General features: G+C 40.6%; 1 protein-coding gene across 1 annotated transcript in view; it reads left to right on the top strand.

Annotated features, from left to right (window-relative positions):
• Nucleotides 1-273: 273 nt before the first annotated feature.
• tmem181 (transmembrane protein 181) overlaps nt 274-16,315 on the top strand; it is a 28,303-nt gene continuing 12,261 nt past the window's right edge. The window contains exons 1-10 of the mRNA XM_042333471.1: nt 274-292; nt 4,639-4,742; nt 5,628-5,689; nt 5,943-6,033; nt 6,664-6,785; nt 7,923-8,045; nt 9,175-9,255; nt 9,705-9,804; nt 12,117-12,247; nt 15,130-15,221. Of these exons, the coding sequence (XP_042189405.1) occupies nt 285-292; nt 4,639-4,742; nt 5,628-5,689; nt 5,943-6,033; nt 6,664-6,785; nt 7,923-8,045; nt 9,175-9,255; nt 9,705-9,804; nt 12,117-12,247; nt 15,130-15,221 (914 nt within the window). The 5' untranslated portion in view covers nt 274-284. The remainder of the gene's footprint in view (nt 293-4,638; nt 4,743-5,627; nt 5,690-5,942; nt 6,034-6,663; nt 6,786-7,922; nt 8,046-9,174; nt 9,256-9,704; nt 9,805-12,116; nt 12,248-15,129; nt 15,222-16,315) is intronic.

The raw sequence follows: 16,315 nt of genomic DNA, 5'->3' as shown, positions 1-16,315 counted from the left end.
GCCGTGGTGACGTGTGTCGCAGGATTTGTACGTGCGGCGGTTGTGAGGTGGCCGTTGTCGGGGCTGCGGGGAGAACGCGGCAGAGCAACCGGCAAACAGCGAGGAGCTGCCCGGCCTGACCAGCCCGGACCTGACCTGCCCGGCCTGACCTGACCTGCCCGGCCTGACCTGCCCTGACCAGCCCGGCCTGACCAGCCCGGACCTGCCCTGACCTGCCCGGCCTGACCTGCCCGGCCTGACCCGGCCCAGCCTGCCCTGACCTGCCCGGCCCGGCCCGGCCCGGCATGGAGCTGTGAGTGTCCGGCTCAGAGCCACCCGCCGTAACTCTCGGAGTGTGGGGGAGTGTGGGGGAGGGCGGGGAGACAGCCCGCGAAGCTGTGGGAGCGCGGCCGCCCCCCCGCCCGCTGTCGTGTGCTTCAGAGTGTGTTTACTCGGGGTCTGGCGGCCTCCGGGGAGCCCCCGGGGCTCCTCGCTGGTAAGACGCGTCGTACAGTACCGCCTCTACGGGTCGGGAGGACGCCTCAAAGCGCTTCGCGGGATTTACCGCAGGGCGTGAGTGACGGCGAGTTTTGCGGGCCGGCCGGCAGTTTGTCTGCACCCCCCGCACCCCCCCCGCAAACAGCCGTGAAGTGAACTGCTACTGTACCTTGATTTACGCGGAGCCCTTAACGTGGGCTAGCGCCTTGGAGCGCTTTACAGGGATGGGGTTGGACACAGGAATGATCAATTTTGGTAGTGATGGGGGTGGCGACAGTTGTCCAGGACACCGGGAGAAACCCCCTTCTCTTTTCGAATAGTACCCACCCTGTGGGACTTTAACATCCACCTGAACAGACACCTCCCGATAATACAGCACACACACATACACACACACAAACATACACACAAACCCACCCACATACACACACACACACATACACACACACACACACACATACACACACACAAACATACACACAAACCCACCCACATACACACACACACACACACAAACATACACACAAACATACACACAAACCCACCCACACACATACCCACACACACATACACACAAACCCACCCACATACCCCCCCACACACACATACACACACACACACACATACACACAAACCCACCCACATACACACACACACACATACACACAAACATACACACAAACCCACCCACATACACACACATACACACACACACACACATACCCACACACACACATACCCACACACACATACCCACAAACCCACCCACATACCCCCCCCCACACACACACACATACACACAAACCCACCCACATACCCACACACACACACACACAAACCCACCCACACACACACACACATACACACAAACCCACCCACATACCGACACACATACCCACACACACACACACATACCCACACACACTCACCCACACACACATACCCTCACACACACCCACATACACACACACATACCCACATACCCACACACACCCACCCACACACACACACACACACACACAGGGCCAGGAGAGTGAGGGGCAGAGGGTGGGGATGGCAACAGGGAAGTGAACCTGAGTTACTATCCCACTGTCAGGCAAATAGCTGAGAAGTGACTGAATGTCAACCTTATTGTTATTCAACGCCACATTAAAAAAAAGTGTCTACCCATCCTGAAAGGCCCAAGGGTTCGCCAAGGAGCACTCTTGCAACTAATAGTATCCGGTGACGTTTAGTATACAGGGATCGCTGCTTTAACATGAGTGAACAGATTTAATGACTGTAGTGTGTGGTGTATACGCCAAATAGTCTGTCGTTGCTGGTGGAGATGGACAGTTTGAAATTAGGAGTCACCTACTTCCTGTGTATAACTTTATAGAGTGGAAAAAAGTTGGTTCACCGATCTGCTTATTTTAGAGTAGTGCATTTATTCTCATATTTCCTGAATTTACCAGTGATGGTTGATATATTTGTTAATCATGTTTTAGGCAACACAGATTTTTAGTGGCTGATTTTCATTTCAGTTGTCTTTATTTGGTCAGCTTGGTGTCTTGACACATGCAGAAACCTATCTCCGTGCTTAACAGCATCCAAACCAGATTGAACAATCTTCATACACATAGAAATGTTCCAGTTTCTGGAATGGGCTGTCCGTTTTTCTTCTTGGAAGGAGGCACCTTACCTATTTTAAAAAAGTGTAAGCTCAGGTTGGGAAGAGCCAAGGCTTGACTCCAGCATGTGCTGGAGTTTAACTGACTCAAACCATATAGCTTGTCGCTGTCTTAACACACATCATGCTGCTTTTCACCGCCCTACCTGTTAGGGCTTTATTTTCCAGGTTTAACAGGAGTCAAGTGGGAAAAATCTCTGCCCCCAGTGATTGTTCTGTCTCTCCTGCTAGGGGGTCAGGCTGAGTGGTCTATTTTCAACACTATCAACAACAACAACAACAAGATTCCATTTATAGAGCGCCTTTCACGTCAGGAGGACGTCCCAAGGCGCTATCTATGAGTACTGCAGACCTGCCTGGCTCAGGATCTTGCCAACCGAGACTGCCACAGAGGATTAACTTGGATCTGGTAGGCATGTTACCATGGAGACAGAGGCGCACTTGCCCCCCCTCCCCTTTGGAGGATAGTCACTAGTTGGTCAGTTGTTCTTTGGTTTGGTGGGCAAATGAGTAGATCGACAAGTACTGGGGTAAGGTTTCTCTGTGTTGCAATAAATTGCTAAAATGTTTCTTTGCCGTTAGGTGAATAGTAGAATTTTAGAAATGTAACACAATAGTAGGCCGCTTGACCCATTTGTTCATGTCAGTCTGGGGCCATTGACTCAGTTCTGCTCACATTGCTTACATTATCCATAACTATTTGTACAGTATACTATCTTCTTCTCCCCTCCTGGTCAAAAATAGGCTGAAGCTGATTAATTGCTTAATAGAGAGGGATTATTTGGTCTACTGAGAATAGTTGAGGATTGGAATTTGAATAGATGGTGTTATTTAGCAAATATCTAAGATGCTTTAGATATACCTGCAAGTCGATGGCTTTACCAAAGAGTGTTTAAGTTAGGAATTGATATTGCAGCAAGGGGTGAAAGTGCATTAAAAAGAATGTGGCGTGTAACTTGAGTTGAATGTTCAGCTCTTATCTGAGATGAGGTTCCAAAGTGCCACACACGTACTTGCATGCAAGCTAAATTAATTACAAAAGTGTGAGGATCCTCGAAATGTTCAATAGCAGGTTAACTCAAAATTATAATTTTGAGAATCATTGGGTATTTATTTCTGAAGATCATTGGCACTATGTTAGTAACAACAAAAATATGAGAAGTACTAGGCTTGGTGTGAAAATCCTGTGATGATCCTGTAGTTACTCTTTAAGATGACCTGCCCAGTGACCTGATGAGATCCTTATGCTGCACTTGCAAGGCTGGTTTCTAAAAATGCTCCACTCCACTTCCTATCTCAGTGGGGAAGAGCCTCACCTTCTGCTTGTATCTCACACAATTTGAATTGTTTGTAAAATACTGTTGTCAATGTTTTGTTGACACAAGTATCAAAGTAAGACATACAGTCAATATTCTATTTTTCCTTTTACAAATTCCTAACGCATTACTAAGCAATAATCTGCTAATTTCCCTTTCTTCCCCCCCTGTCATTTCTTCATTCTAAAATAATTTGTAGCTTACTTGCTCCCATTACTATATTTATAATAGCGTTTTTCTTCTCAAGCCATAGTTTTGTTATTAATACTAAAAATCATCCTGGAAAGTTTTAAAGATCTTTTTCCTATTGTTTTTCAGGATGGATTTTAAGATACTTTTATTTATCTAACAAATGTTTACTTATAATCATCCTATCGTCTCTTAGAATTTGTCTTAAACTGTTCTGCCTTGAATGACTACTTCGATAATGCCAAATTTTTGGTGTATATATGAAGGTTCTATCAAAGCTTCTGAGTTTGTGGATGTCTTTCAACTTTAGGTTACTGGGCACCGGAAACTTCATGTGGAGGGAAGGGGTGCTATCCTCCGGGGGGGGGGGGGGGAAGAGAGGAGGTAAAAGGGATCTCCTTGGAGCTGAGTAAGTGATTCTAAGGTGACATGTTTGGCAATGCAATGTCGTAATTTGTGGTGGTCTTGGTCTCCAGTTCCTGAACCAGGTCTGCAGTAATCCAGGGCACTTCTGATGATAGCACGGCCAGCCTGGCTCATTGGCAGGATTTGGAAGAGCAGTCACTGGGAGCGGGGATTGTTCCTACCCGTCTCCCGTTAAACCTTTGCCACCATTGTTCTTTTCCCCCGTGGTGGAGTTGTGTTATTTCCATTTAGTTCCTGTGTTTTAAATTGCATTGGTGAAATACTATATTACTAGAAAATCCAGTGTTTGCCATTTACATTGTGTTTTTTCCATTGGAGCACTTTTCTACCACATTAACTACTAGTTTAGAAGCAACTCTGTTTCTGTGAGCCATTTATTTCTTAATGATTATACAGAATCTCTATGTTATCTGGTGATGTAATGTAGTCATTCCTGCGCTTGCCTGAACATAACCCATTTTTTTGACTGGGATGCATCCTTCTGGTCAGTCCCAGAGATCTCATTTTGAATATTTTTCCTAAAAGCTGCTTGGTAACAGTCTATTTTTCTCTTCTCCACAGGGTAGCACCAATGCGGTTGTACACCCTGTCCAAGCGTCATTTTGTTCTGGTGTTTGTGGTGTTCTTCATCTGCTTTGGCGTGATTGTCTTCATTGGAATAGCTGGTAAGTACAAGACTACAGAATATGAATTGAATAGAGACGGAGATTATTTCACTTTCAACAAAAACAACAAAAAAGCTGTGAGTCACGTTTCAGTTAAAATGCATCTTGCATTCAAGGCTATGGCCTAACTTCAGTCTTACAATGTAAATAGGCATGCAAAACTGTACTTGAATGGAAGTACATTTCTCACTAATGTGAGCAAGGATTTATTGTTAAATATTTAACAATAAACGTGGAGTCCTGTAGCTCAGTGGTTAGAGCACTCGCTTTGCAAGTGAGAGACCCGAGTTCAATTCCAGGCAGGTCAGGGCGAAACCTTGGGCAAGTTTCCTTACTCCACACAGAGCCTAATAATAATCCCTCCAAAACCAAAAACAATAATAAATTGGTCATTTTCATTCTACGACTGTTTGTGGGACATTGCTGTGCGCAATTGGCTGCCGCGTTCGCCCACAAATATACAGTCCATTCACTTTACAGTGTGTTCTGTGAAGCGCTTTGGGACGTCCTCCTGACGTGAAAAGCGCTATATCAAATGCAAGGATTATTATTATTATTATTTCTTGTTAATTAAAAATTAACAGAGAGCTTGAATGAGACACGGTTAAGAAAACTCAACGGTATTTTTATTATGGTTCGTTCAGAATCCCAAACTGCTTGGAAATAGTTCTCAAGTGATTTTGACAAATAACAATAAATTGCACAACCATGAATAACACAAATAACTAATCAACTTTAACAAACACTAGCTAGCAGCCTATTAAATATGAGGTTAATGTATGTCCACTGAACCAACTCTTGACTCAGAGGGTTTGTATCTCTAGCTAGTCAAGACAAGTACCTTTCAGATTTTACCAAATAACAAGACTTTCTTTCTGATTTCAGGTCCAGAAATTATTACGTCCAGACCATTAGCACCAATTTTACCAAAAGGCAAAGATAATTTAGTAAGTGAATGTCTGTTTCCATGAAGCATGAAGCTAATATTCTAATATTTCCTGCTAGAATTTGGCAGCTTGCAATGCCCCCTGGGTTTTCTTAAGATTCTTTAAATGAGAAAGCTGTAAAGTGAAAGTAATTTGTTGCAAAGCATTGCCCTTATAGTTAACATTGAAAGTGCTACATTGTGACATGTGGCTATCAAATTGCTAGTTATTATCTGGAAAATGAAATGCTACTTTTTCTTTCCACCTTTCCTAGGCTCAGCCATTAAAACTGCGAATACCAGGCCTGTCCACATACAATCAAGAGCTATGGTTGATGTGTCGTTTTGAACTGAACAAGACTACAAGTAAGAATATATCCTTGGTCCAAATAAGGGAATACCACGCTGTTGCACCCCTTGCAGACACATTTGCTAATTATATGAAAAGGAGATCAGTAGAGATGGAGGATACAGCAGAATGATTTTGTTTTGTAATTGGGAAGATACACACCAAATGACCCAAGTACTGTCAATGACTTAGTTTGTAGCCTCCAATTCAAAAGATTGTGGATTCAAGCTCATAGTCTAGGCTGATACTCCAAATGTTGAGCTGGCAGATCTCTGTATTGTTGGAGATGCAGTCCTTTAGATGACATTTTAAGATCCCATCTGCCTGTTTCACGGGAACTTCAAAGATCCCATAGCACTATTCAAAAAGACAAAGCAGTTTCTCCTGATATCCTGGTTAATGATCCTCCGGATAAAATCAGTTATGACTGTTTGTGAGAGTTTGCTTTGCTCAAATTGGCTGCTGCTTTTTTTGCCTGCAAATATAGTCCACTTTAAGTCATGTAAATGTCTGAGGTGATTCAACAACTTGAGGCACTATGTCAAATGCAAATATTTTTTCAATTTAATATCTAATACCCTCTTCTCATAACACCAAACTGTTGAATAATTCATCTGTAGTTTTAAAAAAAAAAAATTTCTCTTCAGATGTAGACTTCCAGAAAATTTTCACAATGGAGGTCACTATAAGTGGAGCCGAGCAGGACGCCAGTGTGGCAAACTTCAATGATAAGGCTCACAATCACACCAGATTACTTCACTGCGCAGGAGTAAGTATGCTGTAGTAAACCGTTGTGCTGTGCCTACAATGTATGTGTTCTCTCATCAGAGTAGAGAATGGTTTGCATGTTAGCTCTGGAACTTTGGTTGAAATCTGAATTGTTTGGAATGAAATTCTCTGCCCATTGGAAGGGTCCTCCTTAAAATGTGTTTGATCAGTCTCGGGCCTGTTCCTACTGGACCTACCCTACATTACTGGCAATCTCTCATAGAGACTGAAAGGATGGTTGGTTTTTAAGTTGGGGGAGGAGAAGAAAGAAATACTGGTACGTTGTGCAATGTTTGTTAATGTAGAGATGAGGTTCTAGTGCTGGAGCTATTACTACCTATTGCAAACTGTGCTCAAATGGGAAAAAGATCAGTATCACGTAAATGTGCATATGAGAGTTCCCTCCACTAGAATTATATTCTAGTCCTATAACTCGGTAGTTAGAGCACTCGACTTGCAAGCGAGAGACCTGGTTTTGATTCCCGGCAGGACAAAGCCTTGGGCAAGTTTCCTTACTCCACATGTCTGATAATAATCCCTCAAGAAAAAAAATAATAAAATTGGTCACTTCAATCCATGACTTTTTGTGGGCCACTGTGTGCTGTGCGCCATTGGCTGTTGAATTTGGCCTACAAATATACAGTCATTTCATTTTACACTATATTCTGTGAAGCGCTTTGAGACATCTAGAAGACGTACAAAGTGCTATATCACATGCAAGGATTCTTCTTCTGAAGACTGACATGGTGGAATATCAGTTATGATTCAGATTCTTTAGGATAGTTGGTCAACTGTTTCAGTGATGCAGGAAAATTCCTCTTGTTAAACTTAGAGATGACTGTATATAATATAAAACTCAAAATATAGTCTCAATAGCTATTTGTAAAGCAATGATAACTCATGAAATTGTTCCCATCACAAAACACTTGATACTAGTTGTAGACTTTTGAGGATAACACACAAATAAAATTCTGTACCCACTATTTACTTCACACCATTTTTTGATGATCAAAATTAATGTTTCTTTGTTATATATGATCCTATAATGCAAGATTGTTGTCGTAAAATTAGACACGGGTGGAAGATTTTAGTTTCAATGTTGGAATTCGACTAATTTGTACTTTTAAATTTCTTTCAGCAAACGTGTGATGAAATCATTGTGCTGCATTTGGGTTATTTGAACTATACAGAGTATGTAATTATTGTCAGATTTTACAGTCTAGAAGACTTACAGTACAAGATAAAGAATGTGAATTTCACAGTAAGTTTGGTATCCTATTTTCCTTGGTGATGGCTGCGTATAGTCTAAAAGTCATTCAAACCCATTTGTCATAAGTGTAAGATGGTGTTCAGAGGTTTAAAACTGTGTATCACTTTCAATTAAACACTCCCTTATAATAACATGGATTTTGTGCAGTTTAACTGAATATACTACCTTAACTACAGGATTCATATGAAATGGGGGGAAACAGTCGTTTTTTTATATATAAGAGGCCATTAATGTCAGATTGTGTGCTTAGGCTGGGGATTTAATTAAGGAAAATATTAGATTTTGCTATCATATTATAAAGTTAAATAACAAATATTTGGTGCTTTAGTTTGACGAGGAAATAAAGGGTGTCTGGGAGTGATTGCTGGAAAGCTGAGGGTCCGGACATACATTAGCTAGAGGATCAAGGTTCTGGTCTTTTACAACATGAATAGTGTGACATGTACTCTGGGATGAATTTACTTCCACTGGAATCACTCCCAGCTACATATTGTGTTGGTTTTAACCAGGATAATTCAATCTGACTTATCATATGGCAACGAATCATTGTTTACATGAGCAGCCAGATGACTAAAACCATTTCATGATATCCATTATGAAAGATCAAATTGATGGTAAAGTTGCTGAAAACTTCAGTATGTATTTTAATGTGTTGTGGACTATTAGGGATAATTATACTGCTGTTGCTGTACAAGTAATTGAGGAACTCAATGACCCTCTGCTGCGATATGGCAACCAGTCAGACCTGGAATCTGGACATTTTGTAGTATATGTACATTTTGTACTACCATTTGGTATAGAGTGGGTTCACAGTACACACATTCTATAATCAAGGCTGTGCTTTAATGGATGTTATAATGGGGGTTCCCTGTATTAGGAACCAGTACACTGCAATTAAAGTAAATCTACATTTAGTTTTCATTTGAAAAATCTACATTTAGTTTTACCTTTGGTAGTGTTAAATATAATTTTTAAAATGTTAAAGACAAAATGAAAATTTTTTCTCCAACTCTAAGCTGTGTTACATTTCTTCAGCACATTAAAAGCAAATCTGAAAAATGTGATGTTGCTTTTTGTCTTTTAACACCAGTATTGGTTGTATTTTCTTCCCCACACATAGTTGAAGATGTATAATGCCTCCTTTTCACAAGTGGAAATCTGGTTCAGGTTCATCTTTGTCGTTTTCACATTCATGGTGACTGTAAGTATGATTTTGATGTGTGTGTGTGTGTAACAATTTAATATTCTAAATACTTACAAGAATTTCTACAATGTGATGAGTTTGTGTTTAAGCGTAGTGACGAGTAAAGCAATATCTCTTATTAATAGTTTATATGGGAAGCAGCCAGGATATTGACAGCAGGACAACTTGAATGACAGTGATGAGTTAAGCCAGGGTTGAGTTATCCGGAGTTTAGTGTAATCTGAATACGTAGACTTGCCTTGGTGTATTACGCTTCTTTTGGTGGCTATCACCATTATTTAACTGTAATGTTGGCTGCTATAAATGCTTGCGTCCAGTGCCGGGATAGGGTAGTGTTGCTTTCCTGATGGTTTGTTGAAATGCCTTTTTGCAGGGATTGATGAAAGTGTTCTTAGACTCCTTGTATGGTGCTGCTGATAACTTCAGACAAATCTTTTGTTCCGCAGTGCCTATTTGCTCACTCTTTGAGGAAGTTTTCGATGAGAGATTGGGCGATAGAACAGAAATGGATGTCCATCCTTTTGCCTTTGCTGCTGCTTTATAATGGTATGGACAATAGTACTTGTTATCATTGTAAATGAACACATTCCTAATGACTGTTTCTTGACTTCGATATTTGCTTTCTGGAAGGCTCATTACTGTGGGATCCTGGGATTCCTCTGTTCTCTGACACTTGATGTACTCACTAAAGGCAGTTGGTCAGTGAAGAAGTACTACAACTTTAGTATCTAGTGCTGGCTACTATATTTGGAGTCCTGTAGCTCAGTGGTTAGATAACTCGCTTTGCAAGTGAGAGACCTGAGTTCAATTCCAGGCAGAGGGCGAAACCTTGGGCAAGTTTCTTTACTCCACACAGAGCCTAATAATAATCCCTCCAAAAACCAAAAACAATAATAAATTGGTCATATTCAATCTACGACTGATTGTGGGACATTGCTGTGCGCAATCGGCTGCTGCGTTCGCCCACAAATATACAGTCAATTCACTTTACAGTGTGTTCTGTGAAGCGCTTTGGGATGTCCTCCCGACGTGAAAAGCGCTATATCAAATGCAAGGATTATTATATTATTACTATGCAATAGCTACTATATCCCTGAGCAATCACTGTCTGTTAACACTATACTTAGAAGATTTTCTTGGACAGTTTTTGAAATCCAAGTACCTGGAATTATTCTTCATACTTTCTCATTCTTTTAGCTTAACAACTCAGGACCGGTGCTTCAGCAGTGCTTTAAACCTTTTTTTTTAAAATACAGATTCCTATCACCAGTGTTTGTACTTTTTTTTTGTACAATTCAAATGCATATGGAAATTGAATGAAGGGAGGAGGTTAGATTACATATGGCGAATAAAATGCTTATTCTTTGAATGTGTTAAGCTTCCACATAAAAACCATCTTGCAACTCAGTTCTATCTTGGACACCATCAGTTACACTTCCTAGTCAACAAATGAGGAATGGTTCAGAAACGGGCTCTTTACTTACACTGGCCATGAGAAACATGCTGGCAGGTTGTATAACACCATTGTTATAAAGAGATAGTGGCCCAGTCCTCTAGTGTTATTGAATACTGTGTGGAGATTAAACAATATTCAGAGAATGAAGAAGGTCATAGATACCATTGTGTAAATATATGGGTGTACCCTGTCAGCCTATAATACCTGTTTACTTTCCATAGTTGAAGGAACTTAAAAAGAGATGTAGAAAAATGCTGCCTTGCTTCTAAGCTGGTTTCCCACTAAGAGAAAATGCAGTATACCTGACTTTCGATGTTGACTAACCAGCTTTTCATGCTAACAAATGGATGACTTCCATTGTCAGATTGCCGCCGAGGTCACTTCCTTCTTGTGTGCTATGTGGGATGTCCTCCCGATGTGAAAGGCACTAGACAGATGTCATTTTGTATTGTATGTGCAACAAGTGCTACCAATGTCATTTTCTGTGCACATGCACTATGTATCGGAATTGCTAGTGTCTTCACGTCACACAGAAAGCACAATCGGCGATGCTTTTTGCGCTTAGCACAGAATATACAGTAAGTGACGGGAGCACCTGGAAGTCAGCCATTTTTCACACTTGGCTGATACTCGGCTCTTTAGGCATTGAACACAGCAAATCGTGTTATAATGAGGTTGCCTTGCATCACTATTGATTTTGACCCCGGGAATGTATCTATACAAACACAAAAGCACACTACTTGACAACTTTTACCACTCAGTTTATAGTATTCAGTATGAGTTGAAGCTTTGTATTTGGATTAAATTTAATCATTCCCGTTTGGGTCAAGGTATTTATTTGACTTTGGGGAGGTGGGCTCATTATATGTCAACTACTATTGTGTTCACTTTCAGTTTGCAGTGTTTGGTTAACCCCACCCTTGTAGAAGGAAGGTTATACTGTAGGGTACACATAATGAGAATTCTTTCACTCTCAACAAGTTGTATCTCAGGTCTCTAAATCGAGATAGATTCTGCAGCAATCTGACTGTTTTTTTCCATATGCTGTTTGTCAGCAGCTAAATGTATTCCTTTTTAAGAGGTCATTGAATTATTTGATCAGTATTAAAACAAAAAGTGGAAAGCTTGGATATGTATTTAGACGTTGTGTCCTGTTTTGTAATTTAAGAGTTTGTAATTTAGAGTGAGTCATTTTATGATGCATTAAGCATAGAATCAAAATTGGCCATCGTATTTGGCCACAAAATACACACAGTTGCACCACTTTACAGTACACCCTGCAAAGTGCTTTGAGATGTCTCAACAATGTGATAAGGTGCTATTTCAAGGGCAAGAGTTATTATCTAGATGTGAATGCTTGTTCAAACGTTTACTACAAATACATGTTTCCTTTTTTTCTCAGACCCATTCTTCCCACTCTCATTCCTTGTGAACAGTTGGTTTCCAGGAATGCTGGATGATCTTTTCCAGGCTATTTTCCTGTGTGCGTTGCTGCTGTTTTGGCTCTGTGTTTATCATGGAATTCGTGTGCAGGTAAAGAATTGATAAAAAGAACAAATAAGTAATGGATCCAATTTTTATAGTACACTCACATCAACTTTAATAGCTTAAACTCTAATTTGAGAATTTGTTTATACCTTTGAAGAATCAATTGTCTATTATTTTTGCCTTCTTTCTCTCTGCAGACGGCACTTAAAAAAACTGCATGTTTCATTTTTATCCAAGTGACTAAATTTACGTATGTGTTTGGAACTTTATAAAATTACCATTAATTGCCTTAGAGTTTTCTTTCTCTTTTTGGTCAGCTAGATGGGTGTCAGAAGCATACTGATGAGTTTTCGCATGCGTCAGAGTATCCAAACTGAGTTCCATCTATTTGGAGAGGGCAAATTTGCAGGGCTATGGGGAGAAAGGGGGAGTGGGACTAATTTGGACAGCTCTTTCAAAGAGTCGGCATGGACACGATGGGCCAAATGGCCTCCTCCTGTGCAGTATAGTTCTATGATTCTGTCCCACCTCTACGTGGAAATTTCAGAGATGCTTATTGGAAAGGAATGCGCATTTCTCCCTGCAGGCAAGAGCCAAAACTTGGGGACTCCAGGGTGTGTTTTGGGGTACTGCTACAGTCAAACAAACAAACTGCATAGCATGCTACTCATATTAATGTCTGGTAAGCTTTCCTGTTGCTTGTCCAGCTGGTACCAACCCCCTGTTAGGGCATTGGCTTGTGGGTTAACAGGAGCTGAGTGGGATGACTCCCTGCCCCAGTGACTGGTCTGCCCTTCCAACTCTTGCTGATGAGCCACCTTGGTTGGGCTGTCATCAGGAACTCTCAGAGAGCTTCCTGGTGAGCAACACCACTCAGCATGAAGTGGATGAGAGCATTGCCCCCATCTTCCTGCTCATAGCTCAGATACGCATCCCTTTCTATTGAGGGTGATCCACCAGTTGGAGGTGAGGAGGTTGAGCAGCAGCTGCTTCTCTCTGCATTCCAAGCGTTGGATGTTCATGACATTGGACTCCAGGTCTTAAGACTCCAGGGACTTAAGATCAGGTATCCTGTCTGTTCCAGTGACCACCAACAACAGCTTGGAGATGGTATAGGGTGAGGAATTTTAAATTAACCTGAGGAAACTGTAGACTTGTCAATCTCTTTGCTTGGGATTGTTTAATGCAATGATGTTAAGATTAGTATTTTGGACTGGTTTGGGCTATTCCCATGGCCTAATTATGCTCCTAGCTCTTCTTCATCGGCGTGTGTCGAAAGTACAATTTCTGCCCACAAAGAAAACTGAAATTCCAAACCCAATCACAAAATTTTCTTGGTTCCAGATCCGGCCTCTCTCTAAACTGTGTGCTTTACCCTGTGTGCCCACAAGAGTGAGCCCTCACTATGAAACTTATCACATATACAGTATTTAACATTTGAATTTGCCTACGCAGAAAGTAACATGCTAGTTTCACTTTAGATTAGTATATCTCATTAAACCACAGTGCCACTGCTATAATGATCCCTGAGCATTAAACATAGTTTGATACATGATTACATTCCAGACAAGAAGCAAATATCATCTCTGTCCTGGTTCCAGTTTTAAAGCCACCAGAGATTGTTTTTAAAAACAGACTATGGTGTACACTCAGAAAATCACCATTATTCTTTGGGGTACTTGCTTCGTCAGAAATTCAATTGTCACTGAGGCCAAGTGTCACTTAACAGAGGAAAATTGTTTGTTAGTACAGTGTCAGAGCACCATTGGACTCTGCTCCCCAGGTTTCATCTTAACCTTCAACAGGGGCTTGTTTACTGAGAGAGATCAGCCTCAGGCCACTCTTGTGCAACTCCTGGTGGTTAGTTCACAGTAGACTTGCTGGAAGCCAGAAAATAGGTCACTTGGTATAGGTTGTAGAAAAAATTTGATCAGGATTGAGTTCTAGAGTGATATCTCATTTGGCTCTCAGAGTTCTATATAAAGCAACCTTTAAAGAGCATTTTGCAGTTAATTTGGTTATCAGCAGGAATAAACTACAACAGTGTTAAGAATATCATTAACCTCATCTACTTTAACTACTGCTACTCCTGGCAGCCCTGAAATAACACTCCTCCTACTCCTACAACTGCTCCTGCACCACTAATATAATTGACAAGCCTCTGGTAGAAATTGTGTAAACATGGAACTATCAAAACTGGCAAGTTTTTTTTCATTAACTTTTACATTTTAAATCGGTGGGAAGAGGCTTGTGCCAACTCATTGCTGCACTTAGAGGTAAGCTGGAATGAAGGGTTATTGTTTCAACACCTGGACCCACCCAGCCCAATTAAAGGAAGACTTCATGAATTGTATGGTTCCACATGTAACATGCAGATAATTAGCTTGTTATTTCAAGGGTGCCAGGACTGTAGTACGATATAATTAAGTCACCAGGTAATCTTTCATTCAGCGTATTCTGCACTTGTACAATAAGGAGTCCTGTAGCTCAGTGGGTATAGCACTCACCCCACAAGCGAGCGACCTTGGTTTGATTCCCGGCAGGGCGAATACCTTGGGCAAGTTTTCTTACTCCACGTGCCTGATAAACCCTCAAGAAAAAAAAACAGTAATAATTTGGTCACTCAATCCATGACTGTTTGTGGGACACAGCTGTGCACAATTGGCTGCTGTGTTTCGCCCACAAAATATACTGTCAATTAACTTCACAGTATATTCTGTGAAGCTCTTTGAAACATCTCGAAGACGTGAAAAGCGCTATATCAAATGCAAGAGTTATTATTATTTTAATATGCGTCTTTGAATTTTGTATGAAATGACAAAGAAAATGCAAGCTCCTCTAAAGCTTATAATTGCAGTATAACTAGAAATTGGGAGGTTAAAGGATTTGTTCAGACCTAAATGATTTTGTACTTTTCCCGTCTACAGGGGGAGAGGAAGTTTGTGACTTTCTATATGCCTAAAATTCTTATTGTTGGACTCCTTTGGTTGGCTGCAGTAACTCTGGGGATATGGCAGACGTAAGTAATCTCTTTTAATTTTGAATCAGCTTCCTGAAAATTTGTGAAAGATTTAACTGGAAGGTGCTGTAGCTACCTGGCTAGGATTGACAGTGTACCATGTTCTTTAGACCAGTCTAATTGAGGCTTGCTTTTGCTTTGCTCTTAATCGGTCTGCTGATTTCTCACAATTTGTCAGGCATTTCAAGAGCACCAATGGCAGACTGGATCAGGCAATTAGAAGAGGAATGAGGTGCATTGTGTTTTTTTAAAATAAAACATGTTGGGTGTTAATAAGCTGGAGGATCAATTTAAAATAACTGTTATGTCTGTTGTGTCTGCTTATAAATGTTTCACCTCCAGTAGTGCAAGCAAGAACTACTGTGTTGGGTTTCCAGGTTTGAGGCACTGTCACTTAGTCAAAAGAAAGCAAGTTACAAAAATGTATTTATATTTTAGTTCAATTACAAGTTGAAACTCTTAAAGAGTGAAGTTGGGGTAAATTTTGATGATAAGGCAATATTAATATCACCAATTAATATTCTAAATATTAAATGCCATCTGAGTTTTAATAATAGTGGATTGATTGGACAGTTAGTTGAGCTTTAACTATTTTCATTGAATCTGAAGATAAACTGTAGTCAGGAACAAATAAATAAGATTAGCTGGTTTAGCTGTACTTTATAATTGAAATGGATTATAACATTCCTGGGAGGACTACACTGACAGAATAAATATGCAAATTGTGATTTAGTATTTGTACTCAAATGTTGCTTTGTTACTATTGTATGAAAGTTATACAGGACCATTGGAATTGAAGGAAAATACCAGCTCTGAAGGAATTAAACAACTAACTAAATAAACCCCACACTATGCATCACCATGCGCCTCAAATTAATTCATTGCTAAATTGTGAATTCCTCTTGTATTTCTGACCCTGCATGGTTCCACTCTCCCTACATATCCCTAAATAACAATATATTCCATGTAATCGCCAGTCTGCATAAAATATTTAAATCTGAACTGTTTTTTGATCTTGAGCCCGTGACCCCTTGTTTTAGATCCATTGTGCTAATAACTTATAAACAAATAAACAGTATTATTTCTGGAATATA

The sequence above is a fragment of the Callorhinchus milii genome, unplaced genomic scaffold (genome assembly GCF_018977255.1).
Source record: "Callorhinchus milii isolate IMCB2004 unplaced genomic scaffold, IMCB_Cmil_1.0 Scaffold3, whole genome shotgun sequence".
In the NCBI taxonomy this organism is placed as follows: Eukaryota; Metazoa; Chordata; class Chondrichthyes; order Chimaeriformes; family Callorhinchidae; genus Callorhinchus; species Callorhinchus milii.
Note: the sequence above shows the minus strand (reverse complement) of the source record. Positions and strands in the feature narration are given on the sequence as shown.